This window comes from Sphaeramia orbicularis, chromosome 9, assembly GCF_902148855.1.
Source record: "Sphaeramia orbicularis chromosome 9, fSphaOr1.1, whole genome shotgun sequence".
NCBI classification, from domain to species: Eukaryota; Metazoa; Chordata; class Actinopteri; order Kurtiformes; family Apogonidae; genus Sphaeramia; species Sphaeramia orbicularis.
In genome coordinates, this window is record NC_043965.1 from 31,793,278 (window position 1) to 31,812,946 (window position 19,669).

Genomic DNA, 19,669 nt, shown 5'->3' on the forward strand with positions numbered 1-19,669 from the left:
AGATGGCCAATAAAGAGCAGGTGAGCCAAAGAGGGCCTGGGGAAGAGAGGAGGGGTGTGTGTGTGTGTGTTTGTGTGTGTGTGTGTGTGTGTGTGTGGGTGTGTGTGTGTGTGGGTGGGTGTGTGGGTGGGTGTGTGTATAGAGACTGCAGCAGAGGGAGGGGTAATGAGGTGGTGGGTAACTAAAGGGAACAGAGATAATGACAAAAACAGAATATAATAGCAGGATTCAAAGAAAATAACATATTCCAAGTGGGTAAATAAGCACAATTATAGTCTTTATGCATATAAATTTCAGGGAAAAAAAATATTTACATTTGTTTCCAATTTATTAAATATACAAAAGTGGAGAGCAGTAACATTAGAGATATGGGAAGACGAACTGCAGCGCAGGTTGTGAGCAGGTGTGTATAGAATTAATCTCCTTGCCTTCTTAATCTACCGGGACTCACATTTTCTTGTTTTCCTGATGTTACTGCTGCTGGCTTTAATATGGTACGAGTTTCTGCATGCCTGTCAGGTAGTGTGCATCAGTCCACAACTTTCCTGTCATATCTGTCACTTGAAATAACTGTAGGCACCTCCGTATTTCACTGATGAACCTCAGGGTATACACACAGAGCTGTAAATTCCTTGAACTGAAAAGTTGAAACTGTATGTGTGTGTAAAAACACACTAAAGTTATATATTTGATTTAATATTTGCATCAGATATATGAAGAATAAAACAAATACAAACAGTAAACACAAATGCCACCTTTAACGTCATATTTATTGTTATTTAGTTACTCAATAAAACATATACAGATATATACAATATGCAGGAAAACAGACGACTGCACTTTACATATTATTAAAAAAAGAAAACAAAAAACAAAAAAATCAGTTTGTAAATTGCCGTCACAGTCCTCCATCTATTGTTCCAGAAATTCAAATTCAACAGAAGCTTTATTTAAAGATTACAAGATTGCCTAACACACAGCAAATTTTCTCTTATTATACATGTGCAATACCTTTTTTTCATTTCCCTTATTAAACAATCCCTTGACCTCCGTTTCCAGTTTCCATTGGCTGAATCGTATACAAGTGGTTGAGCTTATACGATTGATAGAGGTGAGTGTTAGTTATGATCCACTGTAGGAGAAGAGAGGACAGTAACAGAGAACTACAACAAATCTTAAATCATTAACAGCAGGTTAAAAATCTGCTTTCACAAAGAGGTAAAAAGATGAGTTTAGTAATTCTTTTTCTTTTGATTTACATTCATGCATGCTCACCCCCTCTTCCCATCTTCTTTTACTTCTGCTTCTCAGCATTCAGACCTCTACGAAAGAAGCTGCAGGCCTCATTTGAGTGTGTGTGGCAGGGAGGGGAAATCAACATTTTCTGTGTACATTATAAGACAGAAAAAATTTGGGGGGGAAATTTAGGTAGCAAACAGAAAAGCTGCTTTTACTATAGGGATAACGTACACATAACGTCTCTAAAACTGAGGTCAGAGCAGACAAGCTGTAATAAGTAAGAGAAAAAAGTCATGAGACCATGGTCGCACCACAAGACTCAACACTGATATACAATCAAAGCCAATAACAACTGAATATCTTTCACCCTTCTTCTGGTTTTGTATTCCCCTTTGACGTTTCTTTACTTTTCCTCAAAAAAAGAAAAGAAAAAAAGAAAAAAAAATATTGATTTGAGGTTTTCCAGATTTGGGCATCGTTGAGGAGAGCCCAGGCTGTATTGTCCAGCAGTATGTGAGAATGTGTCCTTAAGTCTGACTGCATGTATCCGAAAGAACATGATATTTGCGTGTGTGTGGATGAGTGAGTGTGTGCGTGTTCATGTTTGCATTTATAAGTGTAAATGTCTTTCTCTCCCTGAACAGGCAAGAGCTGCTTGCAGTTGCCTCGTCGACACCTTATCATCATCAATATATGTCTCTGAAGCTTTCCTTCTTATGTCGTGATCTTCTTTCACTCTTCCTGCTGGAGCGGCTATTTGTTCAAGTCAGTGCCGCCACAAATGTCCCAAAACGGTTGGAGATATCAGAGTGGAGAGAGCGCCAGGAAGAGACGGGCCCCCCTCTGCCCTTACTGTCCCCCAGCTCGTCTGTGCAGTGGACGGACAGGCACTGCAGGTGGTTCCCTCCGCTGCTTCCACTTCCACCTCCTCCTCCGCTGCCTCCTCCACCGCCTCCTCCAGCCCCAGGGCCCCCAGCACTAACCTTACTCTGGGACAGCTCTGATTCTGCAAACAAGCATAAAGAGAAAAAGGTTAATTAAGACTGTATAAAAATGAAAAATAACTCTAAGCAATTGGCATTATCTGATACAGATGAACCATTTAAAATACACACTTTTAATTAAACCAGTGTCATTTTCACATCCCACTCTAAATCTGCTCTGTGAAATTAATTCAACACTATTCCACCCCCCCATCAGCACGACCTGAAAAAGAGACTGCAAGCAAAGCTTCTTCTTGTCATACTCCTCCTACTCTGCATGCCTGATACACATGTGAAAACACACACACAAACATATGCACATTCATTCACTCCCAGTCAGATGTGCAAATCTGGAGCGCTTCAGCATGACCTTTGGTTACAGGGTCAAAGGGCACAGAAAAAAGTGACCTTTAACCCCGCTTGACCCAATTTACTGGTATAATGGCCATGCCATTGAATCGACCCTGTGTCACCAAGGTGTGTAGCCTCATATTAAACGGGTGCATCAAACACCAAGTAGATAATCCATACAGAGCTTGATTATGCTTCAAAAAAATCAGTTGTGCCACAGACTTAATGCTGACATCTTAAGGGCATGTTTTCATGCACTGTGTGCACAAAAATCAGTGTGTAGCAAAAATTTAGCTTTGGTGACGATTGACAAGGATAGGAAATGCTAGGCTAAACTATACATAAATACAAGGTGTCAAAATTCACCTGCAAGGAGAAGACTGCAGCATAGTGGGGGAGGAGATGGACAGAAATAAAAAATAAAAAGTTTTAAAGAAGATACAGAAAATGCAACTGGGAAAAGAGAAACAGCAACAAGGAAAGAGAGAGAGACAGAGAAGTAATGGTAAGGCTATGAGTCATGGCACTACTATGAACAGTGTTGAGCCTCCAAGCAAGCCCATAGCGCAGCAAAAAGAGTATGTGAAGATGTTAAGGATCCTTTTCTAAAATCATTCCGATTATCCTCCCAACTCCTTACGACAAAAAATACACCGCTTCCTTTCTCCATGTGGATGGATGAAACAGATCAGTGTGCTGCACAAAGACACGAAGCTTTAAGGTTTAAGGACAACTTGATGTCTGAAAGTGTGGAGACAGGTAGAAAACAGCTCTGACAAGCTGAGTTACATGTGTCAGAAAAGGGAGAAGCTGTGATAGACGACACAGTCTGGGCACAGAGGGTGCAGATCACAACACTCCAGTCAACTACTCAGAAAACAGAAAACACTGCTCTGACCTCGGCAGTATCCTGTTTCTCCCACTTTGGCTCATATTTTTCTGCTACTTAAACAGTTTTTTGTTTGTTGTTTGACAATTTTCATTTCACTCCCTCTCTCCTCTCACAAACCCAGAGGCAGCGGTGACGCAGTGTTAACAAAACGCAGCCAGAGCGGGGGAGCCAACCCAGGCCAGGCCAAGCAGCCAGGACAACCAAGAGAGGTAGACAGGCAGACATGTAGGCAGTGAGGCAAGCTTGCCCCCCAGCCTGTCTGGGCTGCAACCACTGGAATGGAAAAGTGGGGGATTTGGTAAAAGGTCAGGCAGCCAAGCCTCCCGTTGCTCCCCGTTTCGTTTGTCTCTGCGACTGCCGCTCTCTGTAAATTTCTTTCCGCGTCTCTCTCACTCCATCTCCCTCTCAAGGACTAGACGTGTGGTGTTAGTGGGGGCTGAGGGAGAAATGAGGATTTAGAGCAGTGTTGGTGGTGGCAGTGACAAGATCTAACATTTGCCAGAGGGTCTAGTCATACACCTCAGCATGGCGGATCCCCACCCCCTGCCAGTATCACCCCCTTCCACCCCACCTCACCCATCCACCCACTCACATTCCCTCTTCCAGCGCTGTGCCCTCCAGCACCCGCCAGCAGCTCATGGTAGCTGGGCACAGCAGGGTCCGCACCGGCCTGAATAGGCAGCCAAGCGTTCCCCTGGCTCACAGCTGACACACACCAAACTGACAACACACACAGCCAAAAACACACAACACGCCAACCACTGCCGCGGCTGCTGCTGCCATATCCACACCAGCCTTAAGCTGCTGCTCCACATGCACACACACATATACACACACACACTTGCATACACATGGACGCGCACTGAGAAACTCACACACATACATACATACACACGCACACACACACACACACACACACACACACACACACACACACACACACACACACACACACAGACTCTTAGTCAGGCACACTAAACCTCAATGCACAGAAAAATACACATACTGTAGATTAATCTACAAACATGACAAGTGTCTTTTCTTACACACATGCATTGCTTAACGCAGATTTACCCCTAATCACAGACTCAGGTATGAAAACACAATTAAAGACAGAATGGTAAAAGAATAACACACATTTTTATGAGATACTCATTTTCCAGTCATCTCTTTAAGTTAATGACCTGCAGCCCTGCTGAATGAGCCCAGTACTATTTGTTACAACACAATTTTCAATTATGCAAAACTCACTACTTGGAAAGTGAGAAAACACTTGACCACCACAAGGATTAAAATAATACACCGACTGTATTGTAGTGTAGTCAAAGGGCATTCAGAAGATTTTTTTTATATAAAAAAATATGAAGACAGTGAATTAAATTGTAAGTATCATAAATGGAAACAGCAGTGTGAAATTTTACATCACACAAGCCTAAATCCCAAATCACCATAACATTTTACAAGCTGGGGTTTTCCCCCAATAAGATCTATCTTGTTATGGCTGTTCACTGACTAAGGTGGAATTCATATCAACAGTAATATCTCAATAATAGCCAATTCATCTGAGGGAACAAGTGCTTAGCATCAACAAGCGAAGGGGAAAATACCTAATAAAAAAGGAACAGTAACAGCACAAGCAGCAACACTGACTCACACATACACCTAAATATCTTTAACCACATTACAGCCAGAAAGGACATTTAGTAAATACAGAATTTAATGTGATGCACTTATATCGCTATATCTCTCACCCCAAGAGCAGCGCTTTGTTATTTAGTGTCTAGTGAAGATGCTCACATACACACAAACACACGCAGCAGCAGGGTTTTGGAGCCGTCTCAGACACAGCCAGAGACGATTTACAGAGATGAGTAGAGCTTCGGATGCCATGAAGACAGGGAGCACAGCGCACAGCTCTGGTTTTCTGGATGACACCAATGTGTCTGGGAGCTGACGGCCTGACACGGTTTACATGTCATACCACACACACTCAGCACGCTCTAGGCAACACAAGGAGGTAAACAATTGTTGCTTAGAGACTGCCTTTTCTCACAATTTAGTAAGTGTTACAGTGTGACTTTTTTTTCTCCAATTAATATTAAAAGCACAGTTGAAAATAATAACAATAAACTATGATGCTGACATAGATATTATGGCTATTTGTAAAATAAGAGCAACAGATAAGAAATTAAATGAAATATATTTCTTTAATGTCAAACCAATATAGCAGAAAAATAAAATAAAGTGTGTGTGAATGTTCGGCTCCACAAAGCGCCTTTCTGTATCAGGTTCCTCAGAGCCGTCACATTGATTTCCCAGGCTCCAGAATCCCATTTGGCAGGCCTCTGCCCTTTCTATCCCAAGCTCTACTTCCATGACGACACTTCACCTTTAACCCTGCGCTCCCGAGGGCATGACCCTATCCTCTCTGAACACAAACCAGCCCAATCAGAAAGCTCCCCTCGCTGACAAAAACGCCCAAAGGCCTTCGCTCCTGTGACAGTGTGTGACATCAGGTCAGATTCCTTTAGCATAACAACTACGACTACGGGCCTGTGTGAGGATTCTGTCTTTGTCAGCACAAAACAACCAACACAATCCACAGAGAAAAAGTCTGATTTAAAAAAGCAAGAGAAAAGCTCTGATTTCAGTCAGGGCTGGCTGAGAATGTCGTTTCTGGGTGACTGAAATATAACAACTTCTCCATATATTGCCATGAATAATGAGCAGAGGTAATTAAGACACACACAAAGTCAAATACTAGCACTGCCACGATCAAGAAAGTCCTCCGGATGAGTAAGCGGGCCAACACACGTATTATCCCAGGTATCCAGTGCCCTATGATGGGTGAGGGGGCAAAGGAGGCTCTACGTAACCCACCCCCCCAACTCCATCTAACTGCCATAGTGTGACCTTTTCCTCAAAGCAGGGAAGGGTATCTAACCAAGCAGGGGGCATATTTCTCAGGAAAGGGCACAGGGGTTATTTTGGTTTGAATTTCCTCTCTATTCTCTGGCCTGAAGCACAAAGAAAAAAAAGAAAACTTGCCCAGACAGGCATCGCCCCCAGCATTTGTTACTTTCTCTACAGCAAAACACCCATTCCCATCTCCTAAAACTACACCACACACACACACACACACACACACACACACACACACACACACACACCTCCCCCTCAGGCCACAAGAAGTGCTTAGAAAACCAGACACAAATCAGAACATGGGAAGTGATTTAGTGGCTCCTTCATAACTCACTACCATGTCCAGGACCTGTCCACATGTCATCCAAGTCAGTGACATATTGATCTACTTCACTGTCTCTATTTGGTTTCAGCGCAGTGTTACACACTTTGTTTTCTGTGTTTTCACCTTTCTGAAAAGGTCAACCACGCATGCAAATTCAGCCATTAGGAGCATGACAGAGACATTATTTGGACAGATATTATAATATGGTTAATTATAATTTCAGGTTCATCCTCATCAATGAAACTGTAAAAAGGTCATCAGACAAAGATTAGAATAATTTGAAGCATATAATTTTTAATAAATATTTTGATCATTTAATATGTTGCTGCTATGTGTGATTTAATGACATTATATATCCTAGGATAGGATATTATAAATTGATGTTGGATAAAAAAAAACAAAAAACATGCTTTTTAAACTACAACATGTACAGAGGAAGATGAACAATAGCTGTGGAGCACAGAACTGAAATGTCTCGATTTCTCTGAATTGAATTATCTTTTCTTCCATAAATGCAAATGGTAGCTATTACCCAGTCACTCGCCTCATGAGCAAAACTACAGATGTTCTCTGCAAAAAAACTTCTATCTCTCTTACTTTCTCTTTCACTCCATCAGTCTTCACTTCTGTCTCCCAGGAGGAACAGCTCCAGTGTCATAACTCATTTGTCAGTTCCTCAATACAAATTAAAGGCGCCTGACGACTACCTGTATGGCAAATAACATAACCGCTGCTGGCAGCATGACAACATCTACACCTCTGAAAACAGGAAAACACACTCACACATTTTAGAAGCTGCAGTTTATAAGAAACGTCACATGAACCCAGAAAACCTTTCAGAGGCTTTGCATTAAACTGATATCTTTATGGTTTTTTTTCTTGTTTTGGGCCATACTGGTGATCACTCAACAAGACAGTGGACATTTGGAGGCCAGCAGGATCACACTGTTTCTCAGTCTGCACGTATCCAAGTGCTCATCCGAGGTGAATGTTTACCACATGCTGGGACAAGTTTAATTTTATTCGAACACCCTTTCAAGAGAAAACAAAACACCGGATGGGCTGCTATTTTGAAAGATGAAAAATCAACAAGAATAAATTCTGACACTTTTGTCTATCTTTTTTCCCCTTATCGGCCACAAGTTTGCTGCTGTATACATGCTTCCTTTGACTAACTTGCAAACTCCCAGAAACAGAAAGCATACACAGCAAGTGTAGACACATATAGAGTTTAACCAAACGTGCATAAAAATGCACACAAAACCACAGTCTAAAATTATGAACACCTTAAATGGATGATGGACATTTTTCAGGCGTACACAATTTACAACTGAATAAATAGTGTTTAATATTTCCATCATGTTAGAAAGAAGTGAGTGTGCTCTAGAAAGCGGGACACCTGAGATCAAGAGTTGAAGCCGTGAGCCTTACACTGAGTCTAAATAAATCAAACTTTATGTCTACAGCTGACTAATCCACACTATCAAGTTTCAGTGTCTACAAACCTGCCCCTCGTCACATACTGGTGCAAAACAGCAAACACACACACACACACACACATACACACAAACACAGCAGGAAAACCGAAATCGAACAGCAACAATAGAAAAATTCCTTATCCACCTCAGAGACCATTTCTTTCAGGTGGACCAAAGGTTGCTGAACACTGCACTGTTACTAATAATAATGTAATAACGCCGTTGTAATCAGCTCATGTAGACACAAACTAACAGTTCTTTATAAACCTGATGAAACTGTCAATAACCAAGTCAACTTACAGGGTTGCCTGAGGATGAATTATGACTTTTGGAAACAATATTACTGAGGCTAATTGCTATGATTATCATAATGATTATCATTACTGCAGTACAGGAGTGTGCAAGAGTCTTTGCGAAAGTGTATTGTTGAAAAAGTCAATATGAAACACCTTGTAATGACAGGTAAAGAACATAGACTGCCCTAAGCTGTTTTTTTCCATAGTCAAGCATGTGCCAATCACTTTCTTCTTTTTTTAGAAGAGGAAATAGAAATTACTGGTATGATTTGTGAGGTTATTGTCGTGCTGAAATGTCAGAGGAAGGTAGTCTCACAGGATCGTTCTCTGTGGTGGAATATCAATACGGCCCCTTCTGTGGATTTAAGAGCTTTCTAGTAGCTGTGATAAGATGCAAGTTCCCTTTTGTCAAACCTGTCAAAGTGAGACTGACAATGATTTGATCATTATTAGAGCTGTTTAAGAACTGATTACTCAGTGTGAAGTGTGAAAGTATTCCAGCGGGTCAACTCTGAAGTGTTTTAAGTGTTGGGATGAAAAAAAAAAGTTACACATGTGTATGTGCCAAAAACTGTACAGAAGTAAAAATAAAAATAACCGAATCACTTCCTACGCTGGGTGGTTGCCTGTTATCAAGACTATGCACAAGTTTCCACATGAACGGTCAGCTTCTGGCTAAGATATGCAAAAGCTAAAGGAAGAGGAAGAGTGTAAAAAAACATTTTGAAAGAGGAAATAATATTAACCGACAACATACAACATACCATGTATGACTTTCTCTGCATACCCCTTGTCTCTATGGGAGCTTTAGATGGTGTAAACACTCTAGAGCCTGCAGGCTGGGAGCTCCCAGTGGCAGGTATCTCTGTGCCTTCGTGAAAAACTTGAACAACATTCTGTCACAAAGAGAGGAGGCCAAGTATGGGGTCCACAGGAGGCCATTACTGCAGTTCGCATCACTCTAAACAGGCACACTGAGACCACGACAGGGTGCACAGGGATGCACGGGGTAACAGCACTGAGCGCTGAGAGCACAGCTTTTGACAAATAAGCATAGTTCAACTTTTACTGACTAGTTTTCTGCAGACAATTCTGAGGTGATTACCTAAAGAATAATATGGAATTTCTGCACAGTCTGTAAAAACATGGGCAGATTTATGTCTTCACTATTTTTTCAGTAAAACTATATAGGTGAAATACAAAATAAATTGTACACATATACCAACAAAATGGAGTTGCCTCTAAAGTTTTACACCACTTCATGTTTTAGTCTGAGCAAAAGAGGGGGATGTACATATTTATATAACTAAACTTTAAACTACATTAGAAGTATGCCCTCTTTGTATCACCAAAGTAAACACACTTTAATTCATGTATAAATGATCAACAGTACAACAAATATATTAACTGCAAGCTCTCAGAATAAACACTACAGTCAGAGAAACACAAGGAATGTGCTGCAGTGTTAGTTGCACACATAATTTAATTGTAACTTGAAAAAGGTCATTTAAAAAAAACACTTAATGATTGTTAATGCAAACATAAATACAGTTTTAATTACTCTGTTAGTTTAATTTTCTAATTTTCTAATTCAAATAATTACGGCTTGAAATATTGGATGTAATAATATTTATCTGACGGCAACATAAGACAATCAGTGAAATTGTGAGTATAAAAAGGGTTTTTAAGTGTAGCTAAAGAAATTAATGAATAAAAATCACAAAACATTACATTAGTATATTCCTGCATGTAAGAAAAAATGTAAAAAAAAAAAAAAAAAAATGCCACTACACTTTCAATATTTAGACTTGTTCAGCTGCAGGAAAAAAATCTAGAAAGGTTATGTCATCACACACTAATTACTATAATCATATTTATCTTGTATTCTCATTAAAGAAGTACTGTGACTTCATCCAAATGAACATATTACACTTTTAGGAATGATAAGGGGCATCAAACTTGTGTTAAATGACTAATGAAATAACCTGTTTTATTTCAAATAAATGTCATTGAGATTATAACATTTTTTTTTTTACAACACAGGGGACTGAATGGCTGGTAGAGCTGGATATTTTTTGCAGTGTGAAAAGCCTGTGGGATGTTGGCTCTTATGGAATTACACTGTGGGCTAAGACTTATCTTAAATTATTATGTTATTTTGCTCCCTTCTGTGTAGCCTAAGCATCAGATTCAATCTCAAAATCCCCCTCCCCTCCCAAATACACCTCCACCCTTTTTTCATCTTTGCTGTCTGAAGCACTCAAATGAGAAACTGTCAGGAGCCGTGATTTGTGCTAACTAGCTATCGATCGCTCCAGAGCTGCATGCCTTGTGTCCATGCAGCAGAGCTCAGAGAGGAGGAGAGGAAAGGAGGAGAGGAGAGGAGAGGAGAGGAGAGGAGAGGAGAGGAGAGGAGAGGAGAGGAGAGGAGAGGAGATACAGTCTTTCTTTAACAACCTACACCTTTTCCATGTGTGTTAAATATACTATGAGCCCCATGAGAAATTTAAACTCTCAGAGCAACAGGGTGAAACTGCTTTTTCAAAATACTCATTTATCAATAGTCATTTATTTATTTATTTATTTATTTATTAAGTAATTATTTATTTTATATTAGCACTTAGATGCTGTGCACACACATCTGCTTTGTTTAACAGAGCCACTTCTCTATTAAATTACTAGTTATAGATGGGCCAATTATAAAGAAAGTAAAGAAAATCAAACGGAAAACCCATAGTTGACTTGGTTTGGAAGGCGGTGTAATTCAGGCTCCAACTACAGTGATATTTTCAGCTAATTATGGTGACGGGTGATGCTCCGTCCCAGCCTATAGATAAATGATAAACAAGAGCGCTGCTCAGAAGTAATGTCATTACTGTTCCTACCCAACACCGTGAGCTCATCTCACAGAAACAATACGACTGGAATCCAGACTCGGCACGGCGCGGTGCGCGCCCCCGCCTCTCTCTGCACCCGCACGCATCAGAACAAAGAGGCGCAGGAGATGCTCTCCACAAATGACCAGATTTATGCTTAGCATTCTCTACCGTCACCTTTAATAGAGAACATACTGCAATGCACAGGACACGCTACTAAAAGGCTTAAAAAAAAAAAAAAAAAAAAAGCCTGGTTAAAAAAAATAATAAATAAAACAAATAACAGCCTAAATTATAGTACCCATTTTAAATAATAAATTATTATTATTAGTAGTAGTATTATTATTGTTGTTATTATTATTATTATTATTATTATTATTATTATTATTATTATCATTATTATTATTATTATTATTATTATTGGCGGCATCTAAACAATTTATCAGTTACATTTTTATCCGCAAAAGGTTTTTAAGACACCGTTACAACATTAAGATGTGACCATAAATCTAAATCTGTAAATGCAATGAAACCGCCGTCTAGTTGAAAAACTGCTTTCGTGCCTTCAGGAAAAAATATTTTTAATATTGTATTTCCCTTGAGAAAAAAACAGTTTTGTAACTGACAACTTACAATAATTTAGAGACTTGTTAAGTTGGATAATAATATAACTATTTTTAAAAGACGTCAGAAAAAAAAAAAGAGGGGGGGGGGAGATAAAAGTTTGTTGAAATACTAAGCCATGGTAGAATTTAAGTCCAGACGTTTTTTGTTTTGTTTTGTTTGTTTGTTTGTTTGTTTGTTTTTTTTTTAAAAAATACTCGAACCGAAAAAATTGAACTGAGCCTGCATGGCTGTATTAATTGAATCAGTCCATCCGAACGTGTAAATCCTGTCCTGCCAATGTGAAATATATCCACGTTGACCGGCTTTGTATTATCCCATGGTAATAACAAAAACAAACACGTAACGAGGGGAGGGAAACCCCGCTGCGTAAACGCATATCCTCAAAAAGCTATTAATCTTCTCAATGTAGTTGTTCACCCTGAAAACTGAGATAAAGAACCAGGGGAAATGTTTACTTTTCTTGAGCTTTTCTTTTGAAGTGTCTCAACAATGAAGAAACTTAAGAAAATACGTCAGCGACAGAGTTAGTGTGTACACTCAGAAGGCATTTATTGCTCCGCTCTAATGTCTCACATCTTCCAAAGTAAAAATAATTTATTTTAAAATTACCCCTAATATATGTATATATTTTTTCTTTTTCTTGAAGGACTCTACTATTTAATATTTTATGTTTTAACAGGCCAACACTCGACAATTCAAAGACCACAATTAGACACAGACGTTGCCTTCTGCATGCACCTGGAGTAAAGGTTTTATATTAGAACATTTCACCTATTTGGTTTGATGTGTTGCATTGCATTTTAGATCAAATAATAAATAAAACATTTACCTTGTTGAAAAAATAAGCACATTTTATAACAGAACTTTGTGCATGGATTATTGTAAGAGACAGCATATGGAGAACTGAAGTGTGTAAAGAAAAACCAAATGATTTTAAATGATGTATTTACCTTCTTTAGTGTTGTTTTGGCTCTTATTTTTTTCCCAGGGTCCCATGGCCTTGTCATCCTCTGACCCGTCCATCATGGCCTTGTCACTGGGCACGTACCAGGTGGCGTGCTGCTCTGCCATGAGGGTGTCAAGGTCAATAGTGCCCATTGAGCCCTTCCCAGCATCCGGGCTGCAGCTCGCCAGCTCATTGTCTCCGTTCTGTGAGGGACAGTCTCCATTCTTTTTGCCATTTTTCATGGCCAGGGGCTGGTCCTCAGAGATACTGAATTGCTGCCGCTGTAGCTGGATCTGAGCCTGTAGAATCTCTAGAGGATGAATTTCTTCTTGACCAGAGGTGCTGGATGGGGTGCGTACCTGCTCCACTCCAGGAGTGCCCGGATGGCTTACCCCACTGGCCCCTGTGCCCCCACCAGCATTCAGTCCATAGCTGTCAGGTGTCGAGGTAGTATGATTGTTAATGCCCATGCCCAAGGGCTTCTGTCCATTTATCAGCCCATGGTCAGCTCTCTGCATTTTGGGTGACCCAGTGATCATGGGGCTGCGATTAGGCTTAGTGGCTGTGGCCCCTCCTGCGTCTGAGCTGGAAGACACCTCATCCTCATTGCCATAGTGGGTGCTGACATCGTCAGAAAAGTCCACTCGTGGTGAGCTACTGTCGGACTTTGCAACACTTTGAATACCACTGTCCAGAGAAGACATCAGATCAGCCTGGTCCCCCAACATTAGGTCCCCTCCTTTTCCCCAAGAGGGTGAATGGAGGTGTTTCTCATGGGGTGTGCCCCCACCCCTCTCCCCAACGCCAGCTGAGGGGGTCTGCTGGCCTGGACTTACAACAGGGTTACCATTGTCAGAGGAAAAAAAAATTCCAGGGCTTACATGTCCACTGTCTCTTTTTCTCCTCCCTCTCCCTCTCCCACTCCCTGTTGTTGCCTTCCCCTCACTGCACGGGGTAGCGTCCATGTTGTAATTTGGGGAGAGGGCACTGGCTTCCCCCTGCACCGTCTGACTTTGAGTTACAGGCTTAGAGTTGCTATTCCCAGTGCCAGGCATCTGGCTGTTCTGGGAAGTGCTGCTCTGAAAATATTCAGGACCAGCACTGCCAGTCCCATTAGATGTGCTGCTATTAATGTCCTGCTCTGTCTGACTCAGTTTTCGCTTGCCCTCATTTTGGTTCTTCTTGTTGAATGTTACGTTGAGATTGGGGGCCCCTAGGCTAGCAATCATGTTCTGGCAGGCAGTGGAGAGGGCCGCCAGGCAGCTCTGGCCAAAAACACTGTCTTTAGTGCTGGGTTTGCTGAAGTTCCCGAGGGATAGAGCTCCAAGCTTACTAACAGACGACCGCTGGCCTGGGGGGAACTCAGATTGAGGAGGGTAACTCCCTGGTGAGGTGCTCACCCCCTGGGGAGCACTGTGGGCCGGCCCCTGACGGTTAGCCCCTCCATAGGGAAACGTTGGCTGGGCTCCCATTGGAGGTGCAGGGAAGTCAGCTGGCCGCCTCTCTGCTGGTGCATTCGGATGCCCTGCGCCTGCTCCTGGAGACTGCATTTGAGACAGGTTGCCCATGTTGCCACTGAACTGTGAGTGCATGCCCGGGGAATGGAGAGCCTGTACATGCCCATCTCCTGGTATTCTCATGGGGTCCTGCATACCCATGCCTGGCCTAAACATCATTCCAGCCCCATTCTGCTGAAGCCCCATGTCATGAGCTCCTGATTCATTACCTGCTCCACCCATACGCCGTGACATCATCTCCCCTGGTGGGTGGGACCCTTGGAACCAGGAGTTCTCCTGAGTTACATGAGGATTCTGTCCATCAATGTTGGGCATTCTGCCACCATTCTCCCTGTCGAAGTTGGGCTGGGGCATGCTCCCGACTGGGCCTCCATGAGTCATGGGGCCAGGAGGCACATCACCGTGGTGACCCAGCTGCTGCAGACTGGGCTGTCTCATCCTCTGCTGCTGGTTACGTGAAGCCATTTGTTTTATCATCATGGCTGCATTTTGGCGCTGCTGCAGAGACTGTTGTTCAGGCCCGGGATGCTGTAAGGGGCCCGGAGGGAAACCTTCACTTACAGGGGGGGTGAATTCTCCAGGCAGGCCAGAGTAGGCAGAGGGGGAGAGATGGTTGTCCATCCCACCACACCAGCCTTCACTGCCATGTGTATTAGGAAAGTCAAATCTAGGCCTTTTTGCCATGTTCATATAAGGAGAGTCAAAATGTTGCAGCCTCTGATTTGGGGGCTGCTGGGAGGGAGGAGGAGCTGGCTGTTGCATATTAAACATGGGGTCCCCATAGGGATGCAGACCCCTATTTTCCAGTCTGTGAATGGGATATTCAAACTGGTTGTGTTGGCCAGGCATCATGACCCCTCCATCCAGAATGTTAGGGTTAGTAGAGTTGGGCTCTGCCTGAGGGGGTCGGGGGAGGCCAGGGGGGCAGGAGTTCTGCCTGGCTATCAAGCCAGCCTGTTGCTGCTGCTGCATGAGAGGATGTCTCACATTGACCCCGGGCTCCATTCCCACAGGCACCTTCCGGCCGTTCCCAAAACGCTCAAAAAACACTCCGTGCTGAGACTGCTGGGGCTGTGGTGGCGGCTGGTGTCCCTTAGAAATGCCCTGCATACCTGGTGTCCGTGGAATGCCAGGATTACCAGGGAAATTACCACCTGGGACCGGCCTTCCAGGTCCAAAATGTGGCAGCTGAGAATCTGATTCTGATGGAGAAAATACAGGTACATCAAAGTGTCCAGATGGAGGCTCACTAGGAAAGTTATATTCTAATCCCTCCACAGCTCCCTGGTTGGGCATCCGCCGAGGCTCTAGGCCGTGAGACTCAGAGGAGGAGGAGGAGGATGGGAGACCGTGGAAGGATGCTGCCCTGTTAGGTGACTGGTCCAGGGGTAGACAGGGGGCAGGGACAGCATGGCTACCACTGGGAGGCCCGTGATGTTGGAAGTCAGGCATATTACCAGTCCTTTGCTGCTGTTGCTGCTGGGGAAAACCATCCCCTGCCTGTCCCTCAGCAAGAGGATCAAATCCTTCTCCAAAGCCCTGCTGTGGTCCCATGCCATTGTTGTTGTAGCCCATTAGCCTGCCACCGTGCAGGCATGATGACCCTGGCTCTGGGCCTCCAAAATTCCCACTGAAATGTGGGTGATGTTGGTGGGGGTGAGGTTGATGGCCATGAGGGTGTCCTTGATGAGGTTGCTGGTTGTTAAAAAATCCATGCATGGGTCCCTGTTGCTGCTGCTGTTGCAGTCCGCCGCCTGAATGCATGTCCGAGTGGCCCCGCGGGTGGAAGCCCCCGTACTGCTCTCCGTTCATGTTCATGTTGAGCCCGAGCATTTGAGGCTCACTTAGAGGGCCCATGCCGGGCTCCACGGCTCCCGGCGGGCCTCCAGAGTGAAAACCGGGGCTTTTATAATGGGAGCCCATGTTCAGTCTTGGTTGGTTTATGTTTCTCTCTGACTGGCCAGGGTTTCTGCTATTTATCTGCGAACCAAACTGCTCCAGCCCAAACATACTCCCCTGCTATCAATCCCACATGACGGCCAGTGTGCCAGACATCGGCGCACTGTCTGCTATTCCGTCTGTCCTCAAATTCAAACGAATAAAAAGAAAACGATTCAAATGCTTGTGTCGAACTGAAGGCAACGCTGCTCTTTCTACTTTAAATGTTAACACTCACCGAATAAGTTCTCATTGTTGCAGAACAATTGTTTTTGTTTGACAAATTCTCCAAGGGTGCGGAGGACAGAAGGGACAGAGTGTGTCCAAATACGCAGAATGTGTCCCTCTTCCCGTATTCATGCGTTTACTTGTCTTTTCTTCTTTATGTCTTTGATTAAACAAACCGACATATAACATTGTAATTCAACCTACCGCATGAGAGACCTATTATAATCCAAAGTTTTTTTTTTTCTGTGCGCATTTCTTCAGGGCGAATATGGCACAAAAACATCTCTCTGTCAAAATAAGAAAAATGCGTAAAATTATTTCAAAAAAGATTAAAAAGGTAGAATAGGAGAATTTCTGTTTCCTTATTCCTGTCCGATGACAAATGTCCTAGTACGACTTTTTGTAGAGGGTCCCATACTGGAAACAAGGGGAAAAAGTCCAACCGGAGCCTGTGGCGATGTGCGTAAATCTGTCTTTAAATAAATTCTTCTTGACTAATGTCCTTTAAAGTCTGGAAAACTGCTGAGGATGCATGTGGCCAAAAGTCGAATGGGATGAAAAGTCCACAAACACGGCACTCCAAACCCGGGCACCGGAGAACCGGAGCGTCCGTTGAACCGACCTGTGCCCGGAGTTGCGCGTCGTGCACTACCCGCACTCCACCAGCGCGCCTCGGCTGGACAGCATCTCTCACCCTCTGCCGGCCATGTGCCTGTGCACTTTAAGCGCTGTACCGTAAGTCCTTGTGGATGCGTCTGGCTCCTGATGTGTGCGTCCCTTCGTTTACTGAGTCGTGTCTAGTGTGGTCTGAGAAACACTTGGGAGCGATTCACAAATACACTCACACTCCGCTCTGTCGCTTGGCGCTGTGTGAGATCAACGCGTCCAGACGAGCCAGCAACAAGTTTTGCATTTCTGCAGCCACTTCCATCCATGGGGTTTCAGCCAATCAGAGGCAGCGGAGAAAGCTTAGAGGGCGGGACAAATGCTTTTAAGGTGGTCTGTGGAGTCAATGAGATTGTAAACTCTTCTCTGTAAAAGTGATCTGGAAATGGATTCTTTTAAAACCCAAGTTGTTGAGTGGATTATCTTTATTTTCATTCCATATTTGCAGTGGATGTGGACTCTGAGATGATCCCATGATGTTCAAAACAACCTAATGTACACTATCTTATCCTCCAATGTACTAAGTGTAAATTAAATAAAGCACACTGATGTTTTTATGTTGTTGTCTGTAGAATATTACTACATGAGAATCAACTTTTCAGTCATTGCTCCGTGCAGTGTCTACAGAACACTTCACTAGATCTGGATTCTAATCTTTACAAAGTATATCAGCCATTGTAAGCACTGATAACATGTGAATAATAAATATGGGAAACACACCACGTTGTGTAACTGTGTAATAATACCATCAGAAACCACCTGCAATTTAATCCCATATTCAAGGTTATATTAGTAGGGGAATATTTGTTGTTGTTGCTCTTGTATTTGTCATCACCAAATGCTGAGCTCAATACTTGATTTGTTTGTTTGTTTGTTTATTTATTTATTTATTTATTTATTTATTTGGTTTTTTATAGCATGTCCCAGCTGAGAAATGACGTCCTATCAGGAACACAGACTAAATATCTTAGCTCATATGAATATTATGGTTTTACATTCATGGTGTGTCACTGAAACAACTCCAGCCGCACCAGTCTAGTGTCTGTGGAGCCAGTACCAACGGGAAAAATCCTCCTTAAATCACCATCTGAACTAAATCGTGGATGATATTGGAGCAAACTTCCGATAATCAATAGCAGTCTCAGTATTATAGTCTATAAAACGGCACATTTAAATTAGGATAATGACCCATATAGCTTAATTAGACAGGCACACTGTGGTGTATCCTTATCTGTCACTTTTAATGGTGAAATAAGCCTAATATAAGGGCTTATTTATTCTCAGTTACCTTCATTTTGAGGTAAACTTGCCACTAAAATAATACGATAGATAAAAATAGATATCCGTGTCTCTAAATGGTGTGTTTAAGTATCCTATTACATTGTCTGATTGCTCCTAATATGTTTTATCCTATACTTTTGTCTGTTGTATGTTGTATAATAATCTCCACCAACTATTAAGAGTTTTTCTGATTGTTTTCTCGTTACCACTAGTGACTTAATTCATTGTAAACAGAATTTGCACCCACACTAAAAACTGGAACACAATTATTTCCATTTCAATTTAATGTGTTTCAGTTCCCAGTAAATTTACTGTTGTGTGTATTTTGTGGTGTCTTTTTTTTCCTGAGGAGAAAGGGGCTGATATTGTCAGAAATTACAGCATGCATTTAATTTATTAAGCACTTGAGAATGCTGGACAAAATGTACTTTCATTGAGGTTTTTTTTTTTTTTTTTTGAGAACACCATATTATCCCTCTCCGACATTGTGGACAGTGGGCATTTAGATAAGTTGGTGTCAGACTGCACCTTTAGAGGGAACCAAGATGACTTTTACCGAACAGACACAGTGCCACCTAGCGGCTTGTTTCCATACAGGAGGCTGTAATAAATGACCTTAAATATTTCCACTGCCTTCTTCACGCTGAAACATTGGAAAAAGATTGAACATATGACAAGAGACATACAAATATCATCAGGTACATAAATATAAATATTAAGTCTAAATAAAAATCTTAAGCAAAACACATTTTACAAGTCCTAACACTGTTGAAAGTAAGAACCTAAAATAGGAATTGGAGAGAAAATCCACCACTCCTCCATAAAATCCACAGTCTTCATTTAAGCTTTTCTTGTCTTCGTGTAATTTAGCAAAAATAATTTCAGCTTCATGTCTTCAAATATATGTGAATCATATGCACCCACATAGATAAACGTTTTTATTTGTGTACTAGTGTCTTCATGCTGATTCAGGATTTTTAACAATAAACCAGTAATAATGTGAGTAAAAAGCTCCATAGTGTAGATTGTTAACATGACAAGCAGAAGATGCACAACCCTAAACTTCAACTAGAAGGCTGTGTGTTAGGGCTGAGGCTGCAAACA

The 19,669-nt window shown here is 42.2% G+C and overlaps 1 protein-coding gene across 1 annotated transcript; it reads right to left on the reverse strand.

Moving 5' to 3' along the window:
- Nucleotides 1-751: 751 nt before the first annotated feature.
- Nucleotides 752-17,488, reverse strand: mn1b (meningioma 1b). Its single transcript, XM_030143944.1, has 2 exons — nucleotides 12,940-17,488; nucleotides 752-2,245 (listed from the first exon to the last, which is right to left on the reverse strand). Exons 1-2 carry the CDS (start codon nucleotides 16,460-16,462, stop codon nucleotides 2,001-2,003), a joined length of 3,768 nt encoding a protein of 1,255 aa, XP_029999804.1. The 5' UTR covers nucleotides 16,463-17,488; the 3' UTR covers nucleotides 752-2,000.
- Nucleotides 17,489-19,669: the final 2,181 nt, after the last annotated feature.